The 27,994-nt window shown below is 33.6% G+C and overlaps 3 protein-coding genes across 5 annotated transcripts; 1 reads left to right on the top strand and 2 right to left on the bottom strand.

The window, feature by feature from the left end:
* The first annotated feature begins 100 nt into the window (after positions 1–100).
* Positions 101–10,700, top strand: LOC123894622 (SAC3 family protein B-like). Of its 2 annotated transcripts, XM_045944674.1 has the most exons (15): positions 101–541; positions 1,762–1,995; positions 2,568–2,693; positions 3,622–3,858; positions 4,142–4,360; positions 4,453–4,685; positions 5,094–5,194; positions 5,284–5,499; positions 6,251–6,478; positions 6,560–6,651; positions 6,734–6,827; positions 7,367–7,459; positions 7,564–8,339; positions 8,481–8,595; positions 8,914–10,700. In XM_045944674.1, exons 1-15 carry the CDS (start codon positions 381–383, stop codon positions 10,618–10,620), a joined length of 4,632 nt encoding a protein of 1,543 aa, XP_045800630.1. In that variant the 5' UTR covers positions 101–380; the 3' UTR covers positions 10,621–10,700. The 2 variants fall into 2 exon arrangements, with proteins under 2 accessions (XP_045800630.1, XP_045800631.1); XM_045944675.1 differs by lacking the exons at positions 101–541; positions 1,762–1,995; positions 2,568–2,693 and adding an exon at positions 3,318–3,337.
* A 1,141-nt stretch (positions 10,701–11,841) lies between these two features.
* On the bottom strand, positions 11,842–15,806 carry LOC123894623 (probable protein phosphatase 2C 35). 2 transcript variants are annotated; one of them, XM_045944676.1, is made up of 4 exons: positions 14,169–15,806; positions 12,782–12,913; positions 12,418–12,639; positions 11,842–12,333 (listed from the first exon to the last, which is right to left on the bottom strand). In XM_045944676.1, exons 1-4 carry the CDS (start codon positions 15,084–15,086, stop codon positions 12,331–12,333), a joined length of 1,275 nt encoding a protein of 424 aa, XP_045800632.1. In that variant the 5' UTR covers positions 15,087–15,806; the 3' UTR covers positions 11,842–12,330. The 2 variants fall into 2 exon arrangements, with proteins under 2 accessions (XP_045800632.1, XP_045800633.1); XM_045944677.1 differs by lacking the exon at positions 11,842–12,333 and having other exon boundaries at positions 12,447–12,635; positions 14,169–15,762.
* Positions 15,807–24,867: 9,061 nt separating this feature from the next.
* On the bottom strand, positions 24,868–27,225 carry LOC123898385. Its single transcript, XM_045949321.1, has 2 exons — positions 26,185–27,225; positions 24,868–26,068 (listed from the first exon to the last, which is right to left on the bottom strand). Exons 1-2 carry the CDS (start codon positions 27,162–27,164, stop codon positions 24,898–24,900), a joined length of 2,151 nt encoding a protein of 716 aa, XP_045805277.1. The 5' UTR covers positions 27,165–27,225; the 3' UTR covers positions 24,868–24,897.
* Between the last annotated feature and the right edge of the window lie 769 nt (positions 27,226–27,994).

Genomic DNA, 27,994 nt, shown 5'->3' with positions numbered 1-27,994 from the left:
CAGTTCATAATACATTTACATATCAATACAAAATAATCTCAACCACTAATTCATGATCGGACGACTATAATTCATTACAGCGGCACGCAGTAATTAAATTAATGTGTAAATATTTTTTGTCTACCTGAGAGTTTTGTTGGCTCTTGTTTTTGAATAAATAGGTTTATCAATCGCACAAGTACAAAACAAGTACACTTTGTTCATCGTGGGTTGTTCGGTTTCTCTGTTACGATTCAATTACATTGATTCTCCTCGAACCCAAACCCAAACCCTAATCGAACTTCACAAATTTCCATTGATTCTTGAAAGAAGAAAAAATTGATACCACTCTGCAACTATAAAATTAATGCCATAGAAGAAGAAGTAAAAGCAAGAAAAATATGGACAAGAACTTTTCCGGATTTGATAAGCTTTCAGGACCCGGCACATCTAATATCCGACCCCCCTCTTTTGCTTTTGGCCTCAAAGACCCTTTTTTGCGTCCTTCTTCTTCTCCCATCATAGCACCAAATCCTTCTACTCCTCCACCTTCAAGACCCAGGTATGTTAAATTCAATTTACGCCCTAAAAGATGGTTTTTTTTTGTTGGGTTTTTGTTTTTTTGTGTTGAAATGTAATTAGGGATTTGAATCAATGGCCCCTTTATTTGTTTTGGTGATTTCAGTTGGTAATGTTTTGGTGGTGAAAATTAGGGATCAGAAATATCACATTATTCATGATACTATATATGATTTAGGTTTATTGGATTAATCTTACAAACTGCAACTAATTGGGGTGTAATGTAATGTAATACTAGTGCATATGATTTAACCTAGATGGATTGATCGGATAAATGGTTGTAGTTATAGCAATAATGATACTATGTGGCAGTGAATGTTGGGATAATATAAGTTACTGGAGTGAAAATTTGGTGTAACTTGAATGAGTGGATGAGGGATAATGCAAGATAATACTATAAGATTAGGAATAGGTGAACAAGTTTATGTGGGATAATAATTAGTCAAAAAAAGAGTGTATTTTGGATAATGTTATTGTGGCCCCTTTTGAGGAGAAGACGTAGAACTTGTCTTTAGTGATTTGGTTGTTTCAAAAGTGGGATAAATGGAAGATAATTCAATCAAAAGGGTGCGGCAATTTAAGGAAAACTTCAGAAGAAACCATGAAAGTAGGCCTTACTTACTCTAGATGGATATGATTTTAACAAAGCCAAATGGAATTGCTTGATCCATGCAAACGACTCTTACTCTACCTAGTGCTATCAGGACTGGCTTTCATTGCATACCTGATTTTGTGCAATGTTCATGTTAACTCAACAGCTATGTAACAACTAATGTGAGCGAGTTTAACCCTGAAAACAGTGCTTTGGAAAAAATGAGTAATGTTGTGCTGTCTTACAATCTAGTTATACAATCAAGAATTTGGCTAATATTCCAGCAATTCTACGTACCCTGTTGACGATAATCTAATTATACAATCAAGAATTTGTCTAATAGAGAGAAATGAGTTAAATACTGCACTGACAATCAAGAATTTGGCTAATATTCCAGCAATTCTACGTACCCTGTTGACGATAATCATTGTGGTGTCGCTTATGTTTTTTCTATTTATACAAAAAGAAAAACGTTGCATCTTTTAGCCACCTTTTTTTTTCAATGAAAATAACTTAGGTTTAACCTTTGTTCGGACAAAATATTCTCTTCTCGTAGTTTACTTTCATAAATATTTCTTTTTGAGTACATTATAGTTTATATTTTCTTTCAGCTCCATTGGGTCTCCTGGTTGGAGTGACGGTCAGAATATGTTGTATAAAGATTTGGGTGGCCAACCTCCTAAAAGGCCAACTTCAGTCACAACATTTATTGCTTCGCGTGATTCCACAACTGGTATTACAGGCAGAGTCTATAGATCTCCACAACCAGAAAGAAACCGATCTCCTATATCATATGCGGATATTGATGATCTGAGGAGCCCAAGTCAAACTGTCCAAAGAAATAAGTAAGATAATACAGTATAGTTTTAATACTATATTGTTTCTTGATTAAATTTATTATGTATCAGGGCCTTTGCATTGATGTTTCGTTGTTTGATTGAATTATCATATGCATAAACTAGACATTATCAATCCAGTGATACGTCTATACAGACTAAACTTCTGTTATGCAGGTTGGCACTAGATAAAAAACTAAATGTAGAAATATTTTCTTGAAAGTTGTGCATTCAACACCATAAAAGTTTAAATTTTGATTTTTTCAAGACTAAAAAACTCTTCTTTTGTTTCTCTTTTTGGTTCCTTAACAATTGGACACTTGTTAGCAAGACCCTTTAAATAATTATATCAGTTGCCTTGTTGTTTTGATCTGAATCATGAACATTTTTCAATGATAGATTCATTGTGATATTCTGGATTAGGAAAGTCATTTTAGTTTTGGCAGTCTTCTGTTTACATCCTTTGAGCTACTATTCTCTTATATTTACTGTAAACTGTCTTGCCCGGTGTCATTATCCTTTTTGTTACAGTTACTTATTTGAGGCCTCACTTTGTTTTTCTTTTCTGTTGATTGCTGTAGCCGCCCAAATTTTCTTACGGAGGAGCACAATCACTTACTTCCTCGAACATCACAATCACCTCCTTTGGCGCCCTTGAATCATCAATCTGTTCAGAATTTTCGAGGTCCTTCTATTTCTGTTCAGCAGTAAGTTTCGGATTATACCCTACAATCCTCTCCCCTTCCTTCGTTAAATGTATCTCTATTGGTTAGGTATCTCTATGTGCATTCAGGAATCAGAAAACTAAAATCGTAGTTTTTATTAAATCTCCATCTATGTTAAATTATGAAATGTTGCATTTTGATCTATAAAAGTATTTGTATTTCACGGACATGTCTTTTGCACGCATGACATTCCATGTTCTAGTTTCAACACCCAGTAGTTGGTTGGAGCCTTGCTGCATGATTGCCACTCTTTTTGTGATAAGGCAGTGCTTTCATGCTTTGGTCAGTTGTACATTTGGATGCTTTAACATAGGCAATTTAATGGCTCTACAATTTGTGTTTCCTCTTTTCTTTTTTTTCCAAACATTCATTGCATATCATTTGCTTCATCTAGATTTTGGGCTGATGATCATAACCATTTGTTAATCATTTTCCTTTTTACTAATGGCATCACCGTTTTGTGATAAAGTGCTGTCCTAAGGCCGTGGCGTGGATGCTTTTCCAGGGTAGCCGCTATTTCCATGATGGGATGGCACATACGGCAGCCATGGCGGAAATGGTGCTTAAACCAACCTAAAAATAAAGGGAAAAGTTGGGTGAACAAGAAAAAAAAGGATAACAATGATGTAACCAATTTTAAACCCTAAAGATAATCATGTTGTTGACTTATAGTTGTGATAAGTAATGCTCATGCAGAATTGTGTTGTTATTGTGGTCGGGATGGGTTGCCTTCATCTTAGATTTGCTTGCATTAATTAATGTTGTATTTATTTTTTATTTTCAAAATTCCTATGGTGACTATTGATCCATGTAGCCAACCATACTAGTAGGGCAAGATTTTGTTATATTATCTCTTGCAATACCTAAATTCAACATTGTGTTTACTTAGATTAAGCTATTTTTGTTACAGACCCACTTTAGCTTGCAGCACATTGGATGGACAGTCCAATCTATCTGTCAATTATCCTAACTTTTCGGTCGGTCCAGTCCAGTCCTCAGTCACTCCTCCATATATTGATTCTCAAAATCCTCGACCTAGTTATAAAAAAGAACTTAACAGTCAAGGTTCAAAGAGAACTAGGTCCCCTTCTTCACCAGCTACCAACATACACGAGAATTTTAATGAAGCTCAGAAGGACTTTAGAAGGTAATGCCGTGGACTTTTTCCCCTAGCCTTTCCTTTTAGTTGCAATGTAATATGCAGAAAGTTTATCATAACTTTTCAGTGGCCATGTGGGAAATTCACAATTCATTTTTCTCTGCATATGAAAATGATGGTTTATGTTTACAACAATATAGCATAGCCCAGGAAGCTATTATACTATCAATGTTTGTTGAGGTTAATGATGTAGGTGCATGCTCTGCTACTGTAGAAAATGAAACAGAATATGGATTTGTTGAGCCTGTTTGTATTTTTGTGGTTCTTCTAGGCCCTCTATATCTCCTCCTAGTTTTGGAAGAACATCAAGTGTTCCAAAGGCCAGCCCTCATTCTCAACTTCACCAGCCCTCATTTAGTGTTTCGGAAGCTGCTGGAAGCAGGCCTATCATCTCCACTACTCCAAAAAGGACAAGGTCACCTCCTCCATCATTTTCAGCCAGGGAAACCTTTGAAGGAAACTCTGGTTCCTTGGAAAACAACTCTGAACGGTAAGATATTTGGTGCAATAGTAATATTTCCATTGTGTGTGTTTTATCTTTATTCATTTTTTAATGGATCTTTATTTCTGTTGTGTTTTCAGTGAAACATCAGCCAAGGCTAAGCGTTTAGCTCGCTTTAAGGTAGAATTAAGCAAATCTGAACATAATAATGATGATGTTGCAGACCATACAGCGTCTGTGTCAGAGAAGAAACATATGGGGGGGAATTTAATGGATTCAACTGCCAACTTTACCAATGGCCATGGTATTTCTGATAATGAAGGCCGGGAAACATCCAATGTTATTATTGGCTTATGTCCAGATATGTGTCCTGGTATATCTCTCAGATTTAAAATCTAAGAATAAACTTGTGAAATTGTTATATTTCCATATGATCTATAACTCAAACTATGCAATGATTTTTTTCAAGACGCGTTTGGAATTCATTATTTGGTTTTAGGGTGGAAAAGTCTTGTTTAAGAGTTATGTTTCACAGCCTGTAAAATTTTGACAGAATTCACTTAGACTCAAGGGTGGTTTTTGGATGGGTTGAAGTGATTGGGACTACTCATCCATCCAAGGGTTAATAAGCAGGCCAATTTGTTCTGGCAAAAAATTTCTTTATCTAGAATTTCCCTTCTTTTTGTTGTCTGGTATTCTCACTCTGATAAATGGTAGTTTTTCTATTGTATGGGGAGTATAAGCATGTTTTCATTTCTTTTTAATTTGATTTGTGTTTCAGAGTCAGAGAGGGGAGAGCGTGAAAGGAAAGGGGATCTTGACCAATATGAACGCGTGGATGGGGATAGAAATGTGACCAGCAGGCTTCTTGCAGTTAAGAAGGTGATTCTCATACTATTAATTCTTTGTTTATCATGTGAAAGAACATTACTTTTAATATAAATAATAATCTGAATCATGACTCATGACAGTATACTAGGACAGCAGAGAGGGAAGCCAGCTTGATCCGACCTATGCCCATCCTGAAGAAGACAATTGGTTATCTGTTAACTTTGCTAGATCAGCCTTATGATGAGAGGTTTCTTCGCATATACAACTTCTTGTGGGACAGGATGAGAGCAATTCGGATGGACCTTAGAATGCAGCACATTTTCAATCAAGGAGCTATTACTATGCTGGAACAGATGGTAAGTCCTTGTGTTCAAGTTGTGTATCTGTTTGCAATAGCTTGAGTTCAAAATTCTATCGGCCTCAGAGGCCACTTACTAATGACTAATGAAAATATGTAACTCCTGTCAAAAACCTAAAATATGGAAATAAATATGTGACTCATACCTTCTGTGCTATTAAATTTTAGCAGAATGAACTTATCACTCGGGTTCCTGCCTGGGTTGGAGCATGGTCATATTTATCTTGTTGGTGATCTAAGTTATACTGTCTGAGTTCCTCTTTATTTGATGTACCAACTACCAACCTAGCCCCTTGTATGTTTTTGAACCTGGCCATCTGTTGGTATTTGCTTTCTGAAACTTCCCTTTTGTTTTAGTCATGCCTAATGTCGTGGAATTGCAGCCACTACCTATTGGTAATGTAACTTTAACATGCAACACTTATCAGATAGCTTGACTTTCCAGTTTGTTACACTAATTCTTATATAGTATCACCATCAAGATATGTTCCAAATTAAGCATCATCTTCTCTTTTAATAATGCACATAAAAGCCAGATGATTGCTCTTGCTTTAGTGATAATATCATTCAAGGCTTTTGGTAGTTCAATTTAAAGCTATATATGTATTCAGAATATTAAATACCAAATATACATTTATTTGTTGGTAGCATAATTCATGGTACCTTTATCAATAACATGCATCTATTTGTACAAAGCTGTATCATATGATTATAAAGACTAACAAAGATGTTGAATTCCTTGGTTTCAGATAAAATTACACATCATTGCAATGCATGAATTATGTGAATATACTAAAGGAGAGGGATTTTCCGAGGGCTTTGATGCTCACCTCAATATTGAACAGATGAACAAAGCTTCAGTTGAACTGTTCCAAATGTATGACGATCACAGAAAGAAAGGAGTGGATATTCCCACAGAAAAAGAGTTTCGAGGCTATTATGCTCTTCTTAAATTGGATAAGCACCCTGGTTATAAAGTAAGTACCCTTTGTAGTGCTTTGACCTTTTAGTGTTTTATTTGCTATACACATTCTAAGGAAATGAGTAACTTATGCTAGGTTGAACCTGCAGAGCTCTCCCTTGATCTTGCTAAGATGACTCCAGAGATAAGGCAGACACCAGAAGTTCTATTTGCCCGCAATGTAGCAAGGTTGTGATTCCCATCGATGTTGTTACTTGTTACTTTGTTATTGTGGTTGCAGTCTAACCTTTTTTTGTTTTTTATTTTGCAGAGCTTGCAGAACAGGTAATTTTATTGCCTTCTTTCGGCTTGCAAGAAAAGCAACTTATCTTCAAGCATGTCTAATGCATGCTCACTTTGCAAAGGTATTGGGAATTTGGGATATTGTTTTATTTTTATTTTGTGCTCAACAAAGACCCTATGATTGTACTTTTCCACAAGCAGCTTAGGCCTGCCATGTATAGGCTGAGCATGCATTTACTCAACCATTCGAGGAAAGTTTAGGAAATTGCTTAAGTTGATCAGAGGCAAACTAATTACACAATATGCAGTTCACACTCGAATATATGATATATGACTGACTATTTTCATGCTTAAAGACTTTGAGTTTTCTTTAAAATGTCAAAAAAAGTGCGTAACTTTTAGAAGGGTGACTGAGTAATTTTATTTTATGTTAAATCTGCTATGCAACAGTTGAAATAAATTTATAGTTCACTTTAGCTATGGACCATGTTGTCAATAGCGGTCTGGGGCAGCGTAATCCCAGTTTTGGAGTTGGCCTCTCTGCTCTGCGATCCGGGATTGACAACATAGGTTATGGTTTGATAATATGTGACTAAGCTACAATGCTATGCTACATCTAATTTGAAATCCCAATGTTTATGTTTTTTGCCACTTTGATCAGTTGCGTACCCAAGCACTTGCTTCTCTACATTGCGGTCTACAGAATAACCAAGGTCTTCCTGTTGCTCATACTGCTAACTGGCTTGCTATGGAGGTATATTTTATGTGAGGATGAGCTCTACATCTTTTTCCATTTTTATATGTGTTTTAGCATGTTTTTCCAACTTTGTCTTAACTGACCTTTGTCATTGTAATTAGGATGAGGACATACAGGGTCTTTTGGAGTATCATGGGTTCTTGATAAAAGCATTTGGAGAACCATACATGGTGAAAGAAGGCCTGTTTCTCAATGCTGATACTGAATACCCCACGAAGTGTTCCAAACTTGTGCACAAGAAAAGGTCTGAGAGGATAGTTGAGGATGTTTCACCCTCAATTCACGAGATTCAGATGACTAAAGCATACAAGCATGAGCCCCAGACAGTTTCAGCTGCTGAAAACAATAATTATGTCCAGAAGCTTGATGAGGAAATTCAAGAATCTAAAGCCATTTACTCTCCAAAGGAAAATAAATCAGGAAAGGCATTTAATGAAATGCAAGATATTCATGACACTGTGAAAGATTATGATATGGCCAGCACTCCTCCATCACCATTGAGCTTCCCCTTTGATAACATTATGCCTGAACTGCAACATACAAGAATTGGCGGTTTGAAGAGTACAAATTCTTTTAAAGCTTTTGAAGCTTCCCCAAGGAGACACTCACCCTCTAATGTGGATGTCAGGCCATCGGAGGTTATACCAAAAACTATTCCACCAGAAAGTTCAATAGCTAATAGTTTTTCTTTGCCACCTCCTGGTGTCCAGACTGTATCCGAGGATGATTCTCTGTTTATTCACCAAGAACATGAAGATGAAATTCATCAAGTTGACACTGTGTTTATTCACCCTGAATATGAAGATGAAATTCATGAAGTTAGAGAAAGTTGTCACGATGAAGAAGTTGCTGAGGCCAAGCTGAAGTTGTTCTTAAGGTTTGCATTGCCTTCTTCCATTACACAATTTTAGGGCTTTGGCATATGAATTACTCATATAATAATCTTTATTTATTGCTATTTTAAAGCTAATGTACTTAATAATCCACTTTAATCTTCCTTCCTTGTCTGCTCTGTCAGGTTATGGAGGAGACGGGTGTCAAAATTAAAGATGTTAAGGGAAGAGAGGCAATTAGCATCAAATGCTGCACTGAACTCATTACCATTGGGCCCCCCAATTCGACATTGTATAGAAGTAAGTTTAGTAGAGTTTTGTGAATTTTTCATTAAAGTGCTCTTTACTAGGTGAGAGGCATTGGGGATTGCCGGATTGGATGAAATAAAGATGATTGCTTCTAATGGAGCTTCCTTTTAAAAAATAATATGAGGGGAATAATGAAATTGCTCTTCCTTTACCATTGGATTGGTATCCATGTGGGATACACATACACTCATCCTTCCACGGCTATTAACATAAGTTATCATTTAGCAATTTTCATTTTCTGTATTAGGAAGTTTTTATGACTAGCTATTGTTGATTTGATTTATTTTATGTTTTCCTTTTTTGATGCAGAATACTGGTTACTTTGACAAGTTTGATATTGATACAACGATGAGGGAAAGATATGAAAAACAGGAAAACTCACGGTCAAGACTTAATGTTTCTAATATAGTTGGCGATACACTAGGCAGAAGAAATCCAGATGCTAAATGCTTGTGCTGGAAAATTATTTTATGCACTCAGATGAGCAGTACACATGAAATGGGGACCGCAGGCTTGTGGTTAACATCGAAGTTAATGCCTTCTAGCGATGATGATGTGATGATTTCATCTCCTGGCTTGGTAATATGGAGGAAATGGATTCCTAGTCAATCTGACATTGATCCTACCTGCTGCCTCTCTGTACTTAGAGATACAGCAGTTGGTAGTCAAGATGAGGTAGTATCAGGGGCAAGTGGAATTTTGTTTCTAGTGTCTGAGAGCATCTCTTGGAACCATCAGAGAGTTCATCTCCATAATCTTTTGATGTCAATTCCCTCTGGTGCTTGTTTGCCTCTACTGATCCTTTGTGACTCATACAATAATTCCTCTTCTGTTATATTCAATGAACTGGGCCTTCAAGACATCGATAAATTGCGTGTTAGTAGCTTTCTTCTTGTTTTTCTCAGGGAAAACCAGCAGAGAAAACACATGGATGGATTTTTCAGTGATACCCGGTTAAGAGAAGGGCTGCAATGGCTGGCAGGTGAATCACCCTCACAACCCAACCTCCAGTGTGTGAAAATACGAGAACTTGTTCACACACACATTAGTTCCTTCTCAGGGGTGCAGGACATCATTAGTAACTCCAAGTTGGGCCCTAATGATTGCATCTCATTGTTCAATAAAGCCTTGGATTGTTCAATACAAGAAATAGTTGCTGCTGTGAATTCAAATCCTGTTGGTTGGCCATGTCCAGAGATTGGTTTACTTGGCAAGTCTTATGATGAAGATAGAGTAATAAAATGTTATTTGCCAACTTTGGGATGGAGCTCAAATGTGAAAGCTCAACCTATCATCCATGCTTTGCAAAACTGTAAGCTCCCTACTTTTACCGATGATTTATCGTGGTTGGCCAGAGGTTCAAAACTTAGGCAGGAGATCGAGAATCAGAAGACACAGCTTGAGAATTTCTTGATCCAGTACCTGACTCATACTGGTAATATGATGGGAATATCATTGGCAGCAAAAGAGGCGCATGTCATAACACAAAGATGTGCTAGACTTGAGTTGTGTGGCACAAGCTACCGTGTAGTTCCACATTGGGGTATGATTTTTCGTCGAATTTTTAACTGGCGATTAATTGGTTTATCTAGTAGGGGGGAAGTTTCCTCTGCTTACATCTCAGAATGTCATCACAACGTTGCTCTTCAAAATGTGGGCACGGTAGCATGTTTATCGCCGCCTTATTATCCGGATATATCTTTAGATGAAATGATCAGTCTTAGCTGTGACTTTCCTCTTGCTAATGATGGGCGGCCTAGGCCCGAAGCACTTCAACGTCTTCCACAGATGGATTTTGATGATGAAACTACTAACTCGAGGGACGCTGAAAGAAATCTTCGACTTGATGAGTTGCCTAGCATGACCACAGCTAGCATGTATGATATCAACAATGCGAAAAGTGAAGCTTTAATGAGTAGGCAACCAAACAAAGAAGCTGATAAGTTAAGCAAGCTGTTGGAGCAGTGTAACTTGCTGCAGGATGGCATAGATAAGAAGCTGTTTGTATACTTCTGATAGGCACCTATCTTTTTTTTGTTGCCCGTGTATGTATCTTTCACTAAAGCAATATTAATTCAATGCTGGTTTACATGCAATTTTGTATGGTAAGTAAATTATTCATCATCCGTCTCATTATAATTATTGTTTAAGGTCATTCATGCTTTTTAAAGAAGTGATTAATTATGCTGCTAATATTTAAGGGTAAATAATATGTGAAGATATGTACCCAAAAAAAGAAGTGAAGATTAACATACCATTAGGAAAAGTAAAATATCATATAAATTGTGATTGTAATAACTAGTAATAATAGTAGCAGTTGAGTAATTAGATGCATAAGCTATATAAATACCGTCTGTGTAATTAGATACATTACTACCCCCTTGTCTCAAAATAAGTTTCGTAGTTGACTATTATATAATGTACAACTTTGTTCATTGTTATGAATTTTGCCACTCACATGCTTTTTGTGTGTTTAGTTCGACAAAAATAGTAACAAATTTTTTAACCGAATTGATTTTTTGACTAAACATGAGTTGAATGTAAAGTGATTTTATGTTTATATACATTCATGTAAAATTCAAAACTAAAAATCGATTCCAGTTTCAATTCTAAAGGAAAATGAATTATATTCAACAACTACCAAATATGTCAAAATCATTTTTAAATCTCTAAAATTAATTTTGCTTGCTCTAAAAATACAACCAAACATACGCAGTTTACAAGTTTATGTAGAGTAGCACCCAAGTTTCACAACAGAATCCTCTATATAACATCGAAAGAGAGATCCATGTAGCATTAAAAACTAATTCATAACACAGGACTAATTGCTGCATACACCCCATAAAAACCGTATTATTATAAACTTTTATGGTATTGTTACTGTATTCTTTTTCGTTTATTTTTCATTTTAGGTAAAGAAAAAACCGATAAGCCGCGTGAAACTCACGTGCAAAGAAAAATACAAGTGACTGAATGCGTTCATACAATTCACACATATGAGCCGTCGTGCCATATAGCATTCATTGCTGTAAAATTATTCACATATCAGCTACGACTTAATACGTTATGTCAAAAAGAAAACTACTACTGAATGTGTTTGTATAATTCACATATTCCCCGTTGTGCCATATATAGCATTGCTGCACAATAATTCATATCAACTATGTCGTTAAAATGAGTCGATTTTCTATGCCCATAACCATTGTTCAGCCACTTGTTTGCAGTAAAAACCTGATATGCAATAAAAAAGTAAATCCAGATACGTTCCTAAAAGATAAACTGAATCCAGTATCAGCATGAGAATAAGGATAATGGATTTACATTCTAATTAACTAACATAACATAAGCCTTCCAAGTTGGCCATTGACCATAATTCCATGCAAGTAGTAAAATTTAGACTCTCCTTTTATTTCAAGTTCTTTTTACATCCCTCTTCTAATGTTTAAATTCGGAGAGAGGAATTGCAGTTAAGTTTAAATGTACTCCTGAAGTGCTACTGGCTGTGTAGTTAAATGACATGTCAACTTTAATTAGCAAAAGATTGAAAACAGAAAGTATGCTTTCTACAAATCCAAGAGAAGTCCTTCAGCTGCTAATAGAATGCACCTTAAACCTGCTACCTTCAGCATTTTGACTCGATGAATGTTATATTGGTAATGCAGAAGGCTCAAAAAGATAGAACTTAGATATGTACCACCTAAAAGCTTCCATGAAGCCTCTTTCCAATCACTGTAAAAAGGAAAAAATAAAAAATAATTACACAAATTCTGATTAGATGATTAATAGTATGGAACGATGCGACTGAGACTGTACCAATTCAATTGGACTTGGACATGTGGGAGAGGGAACCACTATGGCTTGGCTTCTCGATGAAACCACATGCTGACAGGACATAGAATCGGATAAACTACTCCTCACGGCACGATGAACATCTCCACCGGTAGGGGCAGATACAGCAGAAGTTCCCTTCCCCTTTTTGGCTCTTGTTACAGTACTGACGTTGATCTCTCCTGATCCATATTCAGATGTACCTGACTACAGAAAAATTGAAGATTAGCTAAACATGTCAAAATGATGGGAAATAGTAATGGAGTTTTCTGTTCTTCATAGGGAAAGTGTATTCTAGAATCGAGACGCAAAAGGGTAAGGGTAAGAGGAATATTTAAGAGGTCCATACATTAGACAGGCCTTTGATCTGAACAATGATAATTGTTATATCATCTGTTCGACCCTCGTGTTCCAACCATAATTTGTAAGACTCTCCAGCAATGGCAGCACATGCATCACGGGGATCTGCATAACTTGAAGCCTACACACCATAAAAGAAATCATAGAATTTATCAAGATAAGAAATTGAATCATAGCATAGATAGAACTTCACCAAACATTTTTAAATCAATAAACACAATATGCCAGGTTCTACCCACCATATTTAGTAGCAACCACAGTGAACATATATGTGTATACTAAGGCAACAGATCAGAGACGATAGGAAGAGAGCAGAAGAAAACTAATGTTTCTCTCACTAATCGAACAACTTATGAAGGTTGTGCAAACATTTTGGATGTAAAGAATGATTCGCAACTAGTATTTATTCTTGTGGATGTGAACTATTTATTAATCAATTTTACACAGCTATGACAGTCAATACAAATATCTATCTCCCTGAATGTAGGACCCTTTCAAAAAAGTTGTCCCTAGCTTTAAGTCCTTTTCCACATTGCTAGATGCATTTATTATTTTTTTCCAAATACATACTCCTAATCAACACTAAATTGTTTTGTAATTGTAGGGTAACTTAGGAAGATTGATATATAAATTGGATGGACACATTAAATACACTACCTACTTTTCTTAATACGCGCGAAAATGGCAAAAGGTGCTTATAAGTTATAACAAGGGACAAAGGTCGTATGATACATAGTTGATAGATAATATAAGGAAGAATGTGGATAAGAGATATAGGGAAAAAATCACATATATGAAAGCAGAAAAGTTAATAAACATAGCTATATTAGGAAGAAAATAATATGCATCAAGATTTGTTAGTCCTAGTTTTTAATTGTAAAATCAAGCCAATAACAACTAACATACAATTCCATCAAATGTAATAAATGCAGTGTTGCCAATCGTGGATTGTAGAAAATAGTGGTTTATTCAAATTCTACTACTACCCTGGGTGGAACAACTTGGCCAGGCTTTACTTACCTCGCGGCCGAACTCTGGACTACTAGGGCCCCTTTCCCCTAGGAACCAGAGGGTTATAAACAAAAAAATAATAATTCTACTACTACACTGCAATAGCTTGCAATAGTCGCTATCTGAAAACATTTTCTACTAAATAGTGTATCACAGAACAATGGCGGTTAATTAAAATTCCCTAGGCTGTGCTATAGCGCTGCTGCTATTTGACAACAATACTAAGAATTTGTCGTACAATAATTACAGTATGATTTAACCAATGAAGACAATATCTGCATAATTAGTAAAGTTTATACCTTAAAAAAGGAAATAGAAAAAAAATAAGGAAACAAAAGGTTGCATTTGCAAGTCATAACTCATACCATATCAACAACAGTTTGGCTTGATAGGAACTCAAATACACCATCACTTGCAACAACAAAGAAAAGATGATTCGGTGTAAGCTTAACCGTTAACACCTCCGGAACTGCAATAACACCAATAGTCTCACCCAAACTATCCCCTACACTCCTTGTAAAAGCAGCTCCAGGAATCATCCCATTCTGAACCCACAATCGCGGAGGATCATCACCCTGACTCTCTTCATCACCCCAAGTTTGAATATCCGGATCCTTATGCCCTTCAACCTGATCAACACTCAACACCCTAGCACCACAAAGCTTCACTCTCTCATATTCATCTCTCCTAAAAGGTGTCTGATCAGAAGACAAATCCTCAGCAACAATTCTATTCCCATCCTTAACAGCCAACACCGCCCTCGAATCACCAACATTAGCAACATAAAGTGTGTCCCCTATCACCAACACCGTAATCGCAGTAGTACCACTCATACAATCATCAATCTCATTCTTATGCAATTCATCATTTGTAGCTAAAAATGCCGAATTATAAGCCTTAACAGGATCCTCTAACAATGCAGAATCATTTGACAATTTTTCAACCAACTTATCCTTAACAAAATTAGAACACCTTCCACCAAATTCACCATGTCCATCATAAACACCAAAGAAATGAACACTTGGATTACCTTGCAATATTGTCCTAACACAGTAACAATCTTGGTTTTCTTTATCAGGTGAGTCAGGGTAGTAACCTCTCTGAGTAAGAACAGAGTATTCCAAAGTGAAATTGTGAGAAGGAACATCAACAAAATGCAGTGACCTTTGTGTGAGTATGTGCTTCCTCTGTGCACTATAAGGACCAAGTTCTCTATAGTCCCTAGAACCACCAATTGATGGTGCAGGATAACGACTACAACACTTTCCATGAACACAACCCATCTTTGAAAATAAAGCTATATCACACTCAAAGCTAGAACAAACAACTGAATCTCAAAAAACACAATTCTGGGTGTAAATCATAAGCTTAAGAGCTTCTGAAACTCAGCATTGTACTTCAAAAAACAGATTTTGAAAACATGAACAAACCCTAGAGACAAAATTAGGAAAATGGAACAAGAGAATGAAAGATAAGATTTTGAGGTTGAAATTGTGATAATAGATTGATAAAAACAAAAGGGTAGTGAACAAAAAAAGAGAATGAATTGAAACAGCCACAAAAATTAAAAAGGGGTGAAAAAAAGCAGAACCCTAGAAAACAGAGGAAATGCAGAAAGAAGAAAAAAGTAGAGACATTTTGTTTGCAAATGAGAACGTGTGAAGTGGGGTTTTGGGAAAAGGAAAGGAAGAATTGTACGTTAGAGATCAGAGAGAGAAAGAATCGAAGGAAAGATGTGGTAAGAAGGAAGAGTCCAAGAGAGAAATTCAGAGACCCAAAGAGAATGACAGTGACACACAAAGACAGACACAGTCACAGGTATACATCATTTTTGAGATTCTATACTATGAGTGCAGTGCAGTGCAGTGCATGCTTGGCTTTTGTTTTGTGTGTTTGAGTGTGTAAAGCTCATATTCCAAGGAATCACAAACCAACTCAACTCAATGATTTTGTGAGTAGTGAATCATGTCAATGAGTGAGTGAACATGGTGGGTACTTTCTTTGCTCACTATTACTATCTTCGATTTTATATATAAGAAAATTTTTATTTTTTAAATTTATAGAATGATTAATATATTTAGCCTAAAAAATATATTAGATACATCGATCATTTCAGTCACCGGAGTAAGGGATTAGAGGGAGTATAATTTGTAAGTAAAAAAATTACGTATTTTTTAGATTCATTAGAAAATTAATGTATCTGATTTATAATATAAGTTGAATACAACAATTTACTTGTTTGATTGGATGATTAGTGAGTGAAACATGCTTTTTTTTTAAAATATAATATAATAAAAAAATGTTAAATAGTATTATATTTTTAAGTTACATCTAAACCATTCATTTTATTTTTAGAAAAATGTTAAATTGTAGTACTTTCTAGATTTTAAAGAGAAGTCAAAAATAAAAGACAATAGTTAAAGAAAATAATATAATTTTAAAAGTAATATATTTAATACTTCAAAATTTCAAATATTCAAAACATTAAAAAAAAAGTTTCCATGTGAAGAGGGTGTGAAATTTTTTTCTTATTTGATTTCATTATATTGAGAATTTCATATACAAACTCGACTCTACATATACTTACTACAAAACTACCATAATATGATTTAATTTGTGGCATGTCTCAGAACAAAAAAAAAAAGCTGAACACTATTAAAACAGGAATTAGTTAATTTGAACAATGATATCTTAATTTTGACGTAAGCATTTATTGACATTTACATTATTGAAAGATCGGATTTCGAACTATATAAACCGTTGTTTTGAATTTAAAGAGCGTTGCGTTTCCTCTATATTTTATTTGAATTTGAAATTTATTTGAATTGAATGAAACATAATAGTATATGTTTTACGGTCAGTTAGTTTGAATTGAACTCTTTTTAGAAAACATACATTAAATTTTTATTTTATTTTTTGTGTTTTTCATAAATTACAAATTTAAATATTTGAAAGAATATTTTGGTGGTTTTTCTATAAAATTAAAAAGATAAAATAATTTTTCCCTAGGATTTTGTTTCAGACTTAATTGCATATTTGGTCTCTTATGTTTATTTTATGTTTCAATTTGATCTCTTTACGTTTAGGATTGGGAATAGGTCAGGAGGCCTACAGGCGCCTTCGGCATGGCCTGAGTAAGCCTGACCTGTTTATTAAAATGTTAGGTTTAGACTTTGAAAAGAGTCTGTTTACATAAATAGGTCAGACCCAGGCTTCTAAAAAAGCCTACAAGGCTTGATAGGCCGACCTGTTTATATTTAATAATTAGGCAAATGTTAACATGTACCCTAAGGGCACATTTTAAGCTGCAATTAATGAACTAATATCATACTTAATGTGTTTTAAAATAGTAATAATCAACTTTATTAATTAAAAGATATGATCCATAATATTTATTAATGATTTAAATCAATTTCAAAGACAAAATGTAATACTTGCCAACCATTGGAAATAGATTACACACGCCTCCTGGCTAAATTATTTTGGTAAAAAGCAGTTTTTTTTTTTTTTCAATATTAGCAATTAAAAAGGAGTAATACATATCGTTTTTGTGCAATAATTTATAACACTTAAAAATAAAAAGATATGGGTATAATTTTTGGCCATATATTGGATGCATAAAGATATGTTGATTTTTTTTTTGACATCATGATCCTGATTGTTAATAATAACGGAAAAAAATAGATTATTAAGGATGAACAATGTCAGGTGCGTGTAACCATCATCATGGTTGGCAAGTATCAAAATTTCTCTTTGTAAATGATTTAAATAATTAATAAATATTGTGGACCATATCTTTTAATTAATAAACTCGATTATTACTATTTTTAAAACACATTAAGTGGGATAGTAGTTCATTAATTACACCTTAAAATATGCCCTTAGGGCACATGTTAGCGGAACCCTAATAATTATTATTTATATAATATTATTATTTATATCTTTTTTACAAAGAAAAAAATATATTATTTAGACATAATATTTCACGCAGCACACAAAAATTTGTATTATGGCATATTTAATAGATTTTGTCGTAATAATATTTGTTATTTTATTAGTTTTTAATTATCATGTTAATCATTTTATTAGATTTTTCTTAATGTCGTAGAAATTATAAAATTTAAATGTGAAATAGGCTTTTAAGGCTTGTTTAGCCTATTTAAAAAGACTATATAGAGGTCTTTATGCAACACAGACTTTTAAATAGGCTACAAGGCCAGACCAAACTTTCAAAAGGCTCAGGCCGGGCAAAAAAAAACATTTGATAGGCCGTATACCAGGCTCAGGCCGGAAGAAAAATCGTAGTAAGCCTGAGCCTGGCCTGTTCCCAACCTACTTACGTTACTAATATCAACATAAGTTCGTCATTTTCAATAAATTTTAAGTTATTTTCGTCTAAAACTTTCACGACACCCTTCTAAATTGTCCACATGTGAAAATCCGTTAGCCACATATACATACGATTTAAGCAAAAATTTGACTAAAAAAACTAACTTAAAACTTTTTAAATTTAAGAGACAAAATATGCAAATTTTTTTTAATGATTAAAACAGCTAAAAATAACTTCTACTTTGTCAAAAAAAAGATAAAATCTACTATTTTTTTTTTTGACACAACAAAATGGCAATTGAACAACAATGTAATTTCAGTTTTCTCTATACCAATCTCAATCCTACATAGTGAACCAAATAGAGGCTACTCCAGCGTCTATGCATGGGGTTGATACTATGGGTTGGAAAAATACTACTATTGTGAAAATAAATATTTATCTAAGTATCTAAAAAGTATTTTTAAACCAATAGTTAGTTGGTTCAGTGATGATTGACACTGAATTTGGTAGAGGTGATCGTAGTTCGATCTCCGCGCAACTGCAATCGAGAGGAGATGAAACCACACCCCTGAATCAGATTAAACTGGTGATGAAAAAAAACATTTTTTAAGCATTTATTTTACCATTTTTTTACAAAGATTTTAACCCTAAACTAAAACTATTTCTGTTTGGTAAAAATAAGCTATAAGCTTGCTGATAGCTGATAAGCTAGCTGATAACTGAAAAGCTAGCTTATAGCTGATAGCTGAAAAGATAGCTTATTGAAATTAAAGTGTTTGGTAAAATTAGCTTTTAAAGTGGTTATTAAATATAAAATTACATAATTGATAGTGGGTAGTTTATTTTTTAGAGTGTGTAGTTATTAAATTAAAGGGTAAAAATGGAATAAAGTGTAAAAAGCTATAAGCTATAAGCTCAAATGCTACTTGAAATAGCATCTGAAAAAAATCTATAAGCTAGTACAAAAAGCTTGTTACCAAACACCTCTAATTTTTTGAAACAAGCTTATAAGCTCATATAATAAGCTATAAGCTAGCTTATTTGTGTGACCAAACAGAGTCTTAATAGCTAAATTTCGTCAAAGAAATAATATTATGTTTAGAGGTACTATTGTTAATATATCTTTTATAATGTACCATTATTGTGTTTATTTCTTGATTTTAATTTATAGGTCGATTAGGGAGTCACACACCTTTTGTCTATTATGATTAGTGTAACAACCTCTTAAATTATTTTCTTCGCATACAATGCAAATAGTGTTTCTTCGAATCATAAAGGTTTAGTACACATTGTACTAATTATAATTCAAAATTTTATTATTAAATAATGAGTTTTCTGTAAATGTCACTCTCGTATATATTATATGCGGACATTTTATGTGTATACCCACCTATCAACATCTTACAAGATCCTATCACAATATAATTATTTCCTAAAGTCATTTTTTTATAGCCAATCATACTTACTTTGATCGGATATTGTAGTTGGATTGTTTGAAGTGTGCAATATTTTATACTAACTTACTAGAGTTAGGAATTATTTATAAGCTAGTTCACTTTTTTTGACTTATTATAAGCTAGTTCACTTAGATAATAAGATATTAAAACCACTAGCATGCCAAATGTTATCAAAATAAAATAAGTGTGGGATGGATGATCCATGCACTTTCCAAGTCATTCATTCTTCAAACTCGTTTAGTTTTTGTGCTCCATTCAAAAAGTGGCCTATCAACAGATTAGATTGTTGAACAAATTTGACTGAAATGAGAGGTTCAAAATAAAACATCTTAAAATTGTGTTCCAACAACTTCAAATCATTTCAAGTGATTTAAAAATTAATAGTAGTGTCTAGAAAATTTCCAAAAGTTAGTGGTTTCGCTAACAAGTAATATGTGCATGTATTGTTAAGGCAAAAGCAATCTCTGATCTTTATTCATCAAGGCAAGGCCTTATATAGTACATACAAAGAGGTTACAACAAACTAATCAACAAGCTAACAAACTTAACCAACTAACTTGGCCTACAAGTAACCAACGCGCGCAGGCCTTAGCAGCTGCGGTTGGCTCACACGCGTGCCTAGCTCGCCAATGAGCTTGCTTGCTGCATACACACTAACATAGCCTCTCCTAAACTGCATTCTGTACAAAGATTCAGTTTACATCTTCAATCTTACACAGGCCCAACACATCTCTGAACCTACAAAAAACATCAAGACTCAAAGCCTTAGTCATGATATCAGCAACTTGCTCAAAGGATGAGCAATGCAGCAGCTGAACCTTCCCATCCTTGGTTAGATCCCTAAGAAAGTGAAACCTGACATCTATGTGCTTGCTTCTTCCATGCATCACTGGATTCCTTGACAGCTTAATTGAAGAGCTATTATCACAGAATATGGTGATGCATTCCTCTTTGCTTGCACAGATGTGAGCAAGCCTAACTTGGCCTACAAGTAACCAACGCGCGCAGGCCTTAGCAGCTGCGGTTGGCTCACACGCGTGCCTAGCTCGCCAATGAGCTTGCTTGCTGCATACACACTAACATGTATCACCCCTTCTTTTTTAACGGGGTTCAACCACTAACAACAACCAATTAAATTATCAACTAAAGTGCTATTACAACGACCGTCAACATCATATCATCTAAATCTTAGGTCCTGAACGGATCAAAAATAAAGAAAACTAAAAAAATTTACAAACGAAAGGTTGAACTATCTAAAAAATATATATTTTTTTTTATATTAAAAACTAATTTATACATTATCTGAAAAACAAATCGTATATATTAAGTAGATTTGAAAAATACACAACAGAGTTAACATTGATGGCATTATCAATGGTGGAATGTACCTAAGTTGAATGATCATCATAACTCTAATTTCAATGGTGGAATGCACCTAATAATCACAATATTGGTTTATCGAAAAGATTACAATGGATCCTATTGCATCCACCAAAATAAGTTGGTAATCCATAAATTGTCATGTCACTATGAAAACGGTTTATGGTCATACTCATACACTATGGTTAGATTAATGGTTGCACAACTATCTAGGAATTATATATATAGATGTTTATACATTTAAAAAACTTATTTATACATCACATTTGAAGTTACTTTGGTATCTTCTTCATTAAAATTGATTAGAAATATCTTTAACTCATTCTTCAAAATAACTATGGAAATAACAACATATAATTGACCATGGAAAACAATCGATGTTGAAACATAAGTTTTTATTTATATTATAAATCTCATTGGAGGATTCTGAGTTGGATAAACTACTTCATTATCTCTTACCAAAAAACTACTGTATTATCGAATTTGACATTTATATTAATTTGAAACTTATTAGAGCAAATATAAATCAACTTAACTCATACTCAAATATCGAATATGATAAAAGGCATAACAACCATTAGTAAATTTTATTTTATCTATTTTTTTTACTAACATTAGAAAGTAGTCCTGACAATCGACCAACTTCTTATATTTACAAAGATCGGGGACAAAAGATTATTAGCAAAAACATTAACTTTTTTTGAAAAAAAAACAATAAAATACACAAAAAAATAAAATGAACAAAAAAAATTTAAAATGAATAATAACCCCCCAAAAAATAATAATAATAATAATAATTACAATTAGTACCCCACATTAAATGGATGTAAGTGGATGATGTGGCTAAATGAAATGTTTTCATTGGTTTGTAGATTAGGGTTTAGATAGGCAATTCCACAACTATCTGGGATTTATATATATAGATAGATATAACCTATTTCATTTTTAATTTAATTAATATGAAGTTAATAATTTTATTTTTAATCTAGAAATTTAAGTGTTGTGGATATTAATTAAGAATTTAATTTACATGCACCGTCAGTGTAAAGTTATTTTACACATGCATCCAATAATATACTGACACATCATGTATGATATTTAAAAACACATGACGTGTCAAATTCATTAAATGATGTGGCAACATATCATTGAATGTATGTGTAAAGAATCTTTACACCGACAATGCACAACAATTAAACTCATTAATTAAATAAAAATAATAATAATTAATACAATATTAATTTTCAATATTAGATAATGCACACTCAATTAATTTTCTCTTATTTTCATGAATTAAATATAATAGTCATGCATTTCAATCACAAATATTATTGGTGTTGTTTGAAAATATACATGTTTAAAAGTCTTGATTTTCCAAACAAATGACACCAACAACTATATACCTACAATATATCTTGTAAATAATAAAATCAATCTCATTTTTTTTATATGACTCTTTAAATCATGCATGTCATGTAAAAAAAAATATTATATATGATTGAAATATAAAGTAACTGTATTGTAAATTTTAAACCCAATTATTTTATTTTTATGAAACTCATATTACATTTATGTATCGATTATTTATTAAATAACTTATTATATTTGAATACTCTCCCCGGCCTTAATTATATGTAAATTATCACTTTTTAAATTCATTGGATAACTAATGTATCTGACCTTAATTATAGACCAAATACATTAGTTATCAAGTGAATTTAAAAAGTTGACATTTGCTTATAATTAAGGCCGGATGAAGTAATTGCATAAAATATTATTTTTTTTACAATACATAAAATATTGTTATATTATATTATTTTATCAAAATCTTTTTACTTATATATTTCGTCTCTGATACGTTTTCATATATTCTTTTGTATATTTTCCTTTTTCCTTCCTTATTTTCGCACACATGCATAAAATAAGAAACATTGTTCTCTGCTGACTGCTATAAGCAAAAATTCACTTTTAGAATAATTGATATACTTGATCTATAATATAAACCGAATATTAAACCTTATTAAAATACTCACAAAAATTCTTATTGTAACGTGATATAACCAAAAATGAAAAATAAAATCCCCAAAGTCTTTTTTGTTTTAAGAGTCCTCTCTGAGGCCTCAACCACCGCCACCAAAACCTTCCCTGTATGCTAAATGAAGGAGATTTGATATTGACAAACAATGAAATAGAAGGAGGAGATCATATAAGAATTTCAGAAGGAGACAGGTCTGCGACCGACCAACATTCGCGGGCTGCTACGCATCCAAAAAACACATGAATATCATCTTCTACCTAGGCATGACAATAAAACCCATACCCGCGTGTACCCACCCAAACCATACCCGCTTTGACGGGGAAAACCCGAGTTGACTGAGTTTAGGTTCGGGTTTGGGTTTTCCTCGATTTCAAAAGATGGATTTGGGGCGGGTAAGTTTGGTGTTTTAATTTATATATGTTGTTTTGTTTAGCTACATTGCGTTGAATGCAATGTCTTCCTGCCATATACTTATGACATTGAAACCCAATGTGACCGATGTGTTGATCAATGGCTTCAAAGGAATAAGAAGTCAAACCATGCTAACGAGATGCTTGCTGTTTTGTACGCTAGTCAAAAGCTTGGTTTTTTTTTTTATAATCAACATAGCCATCAAGATGTAACTAATCAGTAAAACAACTTTGTAGACCTATTTTTGCTTATTTGACTTTGACTTGGAGATCATACGTTTCTGTTTAGGTATCAACTGTAATTTTCTATGAGGAAAAACTCGTAAGAAGTGAATTTTCTGTTTGATTGGTTCACCTATAACTAATTTCTCCAAACGTATTAATACTCAGAAAAACTAGTTTAGAAAGCACAAGTGTGTGGTTTTAGAAAATAACCGTATCTACTTCAATTATAAAGGTATTCTAAACTCAAGTGTTTTGCATAGTCAAAATTTGAATTCGGCATAATTATGGCCTTTAAATATTTACTGCATGTGAGAAAACACCAGTTACTCGCTTGTCCTACGCGTTTCCCATTTTACCTTTCCGCTACTACGTTATAACGTGAGAAAACACCCCTAACATGAAAATTCACTAAAAGTCTGGCTACAAGAACAACACCAGTGCAAGGAACAAGGCCACCAAATCAAATGGATAAAACACCACTCTACAAAACCTCTGCTATGCTGTCAAGAAAAGAGAAGAAGAGGCACTAAACCACCAACTAGGCTGCCCATACAACTAAAGCCAATACATTCCAATACAAATAAGCTAATACAACTACTCAACACAGACAACATAGTAATGGTTTTCATTGCTTCCTGAAACAATGATTTCAGGTAAAGGAAAAAATGAAAATTCAAACACGATTGCTTCCTGAAACAATGATATAGGTGAAGAAAAAAATGAAAAGTTTGCTTCCTGAAACAATGATACCAGGTGAAGATAAAAATGTGAAAACCAAAAAAACGGCAGTTGAATGAATTAAATGGAGCAACAAATTCTCAATCCTATAACTTGATTGTAATCGAAACAGTACTTGAACAATACAACAACAAATGGAGAAAACTTGAACTCAAAAATTCTGCAGAAGGTGGATATCTTTTTCAGGTTCAGTTAAACAAAAAGGGGACAGTTCGAATGTGTAGACATCCGGCATCTGCTCCTTTTATCATTTGTCTTCAAGCCATTGTTAACACATTTTGAATAAACCAAATGAAATAATCAATTGTAGAAAATAGATTACTTAGTTTTTTGAATAAACCAAATGATAATAAAAGAAACAAAAGCACAAGTGCCTAAAATCAAGAGTAAGAGAAAATAAATAGGAAATAGCATGACAATATTTAGAAGACTGAAGCTTTTCTCAAAACAATAAAAGCTAAAATACTCATAAAAAAAATTGTGAGCAATTTGATCTTTTCATAACTTGTTAACAGCTTAAACTTGGTGCCATTTTGGCTGAATCCAGGTACCATTCAATTGTTCTCTTACATGATGAAAATTCACCACTTCATCATTTTTGAATGTGTGATAATTGTTTGTTTCTAAAGAATAAAACACAACACTATCACCATAAAATCTATTAAAATAGATTTTGTTTTCCATTCCAGGAATGTTTGCCACTGCAGAAAAGGATGTTTTGCCAACAAATAGCATATGATTTTTTAGGCTTGTAACTTTCATCCATGTCATTGTATCATCATTCAACTTGAACACTTGAACCCCTTTTGCAAAAGGACTCTCAAATACTGTCAATAGATTGCCATCACATTCAACTAGAAAGTTATTGAAGTGGCTGCTACATGGAGCTTGAGGCTTCTCAAGTATTTTCCAACTTATTTCTTCCCCTTTTTCTTCTATAATTGCTAACTTTCCTGTTACACTAAGAAAATAAAATAATCCATTATGAAAAGCAGGATTTATGTTGAAGAGAGGAAATTTCTTGTCTTCAAAATTGATAAGGCGATGACGCCCTTCCCGAAGTTGATGTACATGTGCTGTCGTGATGTTTTTAATTTTAATCAACTCGACAGTCACACATTCATAAGAGGTTGGGGAATGTGACATGCCAAAACACCTGATATTCGATATTCGTTTATTCCCAGATGGAAGTGGTAGCACTTCTTTTGTAAAGGGGTTGAAGAAAACTTGATAACCTCGTTGAAACGCCACGAGTAATAGCCAACCATCTTTTGAACAACAAATTTCATAATTCATGAACTGATATAGATTCTGAGGAAACTTTATGATGTTTTTGTACTCGAGACCATGCTTCGGATGCACAAAATTGATGATTTTATCCTTCTCTGAGAATGCAAATATAGGACACATTGAGAGATCATCGAACCTTGACATTGACATGGAAGAAGATGATCTCCATTGAATCGGCGGTGCAGCTTGACGAAGGAGTTTATTGCTAGCTCGAAAATGCAAATAATCAAGCACATTGTTAATACGTTTTGCAATCACTTCAATCACATCTCGAGGGAGTGACAATCCATTAGGGGCTTTATCCTCTGTATCCTTTGAATGAACTACTTCAGATATACTTTCTCTTTGTCTAACTTGATGAGCTTTTCCTATTTCTTCTTTAAGCGGACCAGTCATCCTACAAAACATATATATATCAATTCACTATTTTAAAATCATAATCAAATTAAAAATAATCCTTATACATAGGACTAACATATTTTTGAAATTAATGCGCCAAAAAAGCTAAAGTACCTGGTTTCTGGCATGAACCACATTGAGTAAGCAAGAGTTTTTGATAAATTGGAGAAATGTTGAGAAGTTGCAAGACTTTTGTCTTCAATATTGTAAATATAGAAAAAATTGCAATTCTTTAAGGCGATATAGATGCGACTTCCTTCAGTTTCTGGATTGATTGCTTGGCAAGCAAATGCCGAGTCATAACAGGATATAAAGAACACTTTATCCTTGATGTTTTCCACCTTTTTCCACACTCCTTGATAACAATCAGATTTGTGAACAAAAACTGCAACAACCCTATCGTGCGCATGCAAAACTTTTATTCGAAATATTACATTGTCGAATCCAATCAATTTACATATAATTTGCTCAAAACCACTAATAATAGGTGGTTGCCTATCCCAAAGTGGTCCAAGTCTTAACTTGACATTAGGTTTAACTTCAATTGCTACAACAATGATCCCAATCGTAGTCCACATTCTTGCAGACAGGCAACCACGGAAGTAAACAGGTTCTTCAAACAAGGTAAGTCTTCCCCTACGAGGAGCAGCACCCTTCATGGCTAAAGCCTTCACAATGTCGTCATAAGAACACAATTTAGTCCATTGCTTATCTCCAAGTTGGTAGTAGAATATTGAAGGGCTATGTGATGAAAATAAAAAAATGGAGCATATTTCATCACATGTAGTTGGAGGGGATGACAAAATGCAATTACCAAAACTATTGCAACAGTGTTTCAGGGGTGGTAGCATGATTTTCTCAAGGTTGAGTGGGTTCCAAAGAAATAATTTACTATCATAATTTGATATCTTGTCTTCCCAAAGAAACCAACCATGTTGTACAGTACATAGCCTTAAATATGGTTTGCTCCAATCATCTGGAATCGTTGTAGAGTAGGATTTGGTTGGATCAGATATGCTGCAAAAGGTTAGATTTTTTGGAGCTTTAGCTGAAAAATACATAAGCCAAGGTTTTGTCTCTCCTTCCAATTCCATGTTTGGCAATATACCTTGAACACGTACTAAGTTGAATGGAATTAAACACTCTGCTCTTGCAAATCTGTTAAAGAAAATTAGGAACTGATTATTTCGTTAGTCACACAAAAACTACCTAATAGATTACAGAACACGCAAACAAAATCATTGGCATATGGTGAGAAAATAAAAGTTATGTAATTACATACATACAATATTAATTATCAAGCAGCAAAACAAAGAAACGCCCCAAAAATTCGTTGATTAAACGACAGAACAAAACTCTATTTTCTGCTACTATTCCAGAATAATTAGCGAATCAGAGATGTATATATATATTATATGAAAAAAATATGAAAAAAAAAAAAGAGAATCAGTGAAAGATATTTTCTTAAGAGATTTGAAAAATAAATAAAAAAACTACATCTCCATATGAAAAAGATATGAAAAATTAATTAATTTGATCCTTAATAAATTTATGATTTTTGCTAGTGACACCCCTTAATAATCTAGCTGCACCCCAATTGGGCCTTCACATGTTCTGAAATTTATACACGATTTTGCCAATTGTACTTCTAATATATATGCTCCATAAAAATCACAAGAGGAATAATAATACTTAAATTAAAAAAAAAAAGAAGTTGAATTTCATCATTTAGTAAAACATAAATGAGTAATGTGTACATGTGGAGTTCAATTAAGTACTTTTAAAATCAGTGGTTTCATTGTGGATGTTCTGACATGTGACATAAGGAATGGTAAGAAACTCAGTAAAAAAAATATTTCATCTTGAGCAAATTTTTATTTTTTAGATTCATTAGATAACTATAACTAATGTATTGTCCCATGAA

This window comes from Trifolium pratense, linkage group LG7 (assembly GCF_020283565.1).
Source record: "Trifolium pratense cultivar HEN17-A07 linkage group LG7, ARS_RC_1.1, whole genome shotgun sequence".
Classification (NCBI taxonomy): Eukaryota; Viridiplantae; Streptophyta; class Magnoliopsida; order Fabales; family Fabaceae; genus Trifolium; species Trifolium pratense.
The sequence above is the reverse complement of the archived record's forward strand: the minus strand, read 5'-3'. Positions and strand labels throughout refer to the sequence as shown.

Bases quoted from the DNA above. Each gene is read 5' to 3' on its own strand.
- LOC123894622 (XM_045944674.1), top strand. From the start codon at position 381: ATGGACAAGAACTTTTCCGGATTTGATAAGCTTTCAGGACCCGGCACA. The intron at 542-1,761 runs GTATGTTAAATT...ATTTTCTTTCAG, and splicing joins CCTCCACCTTCAAGACCCAG to CTCCATTGGGTCTCCTGGTT. The intron at 6,652-6,733 runs GTTGTGATTCCC...TTTATTTTGCAG, and splicing joins TTTGCCCGCAATGTAGCAAG to AGCTTGCAGAACAGGTAATT.
- LOC123894623 (XM_045944676.1), bottom strand. From the start codon at position 15,086: ATGGGTTGTGTTCATGGAAAGTGTTGTAGTCGTTATCCTGCACCATCA. The intron at 12,914-14,168 runs GTATGAGTTATG...TATGGTGTGTAG, and splicing joins GCCAAACTGTTGTTGATATG to GCTTCAAGTTATGCAGATCC. The intron at 12,640-12,781 runs GTATGGACCTCT...ATTTTTCTGTAG, and splicing joins AGATCAAAGGCCTGTCTAAT to TCAGGTACATCTGAATATGG.
- LOC123898385 (XM_045949321.1), bottom strand. From the start codon at position 27,164: ATGGAATTGGAAGGAGAGACAAAACCTTGGCTTATGTATTTTTCAGCT. The intron at 26,069-26,184 runs GTACTTTAGCTT...TATGTTTTGTAG, and splicing joins TGGTTCATGCCAGAAACCAG to GATGACTGGTCCGCTTAAAG.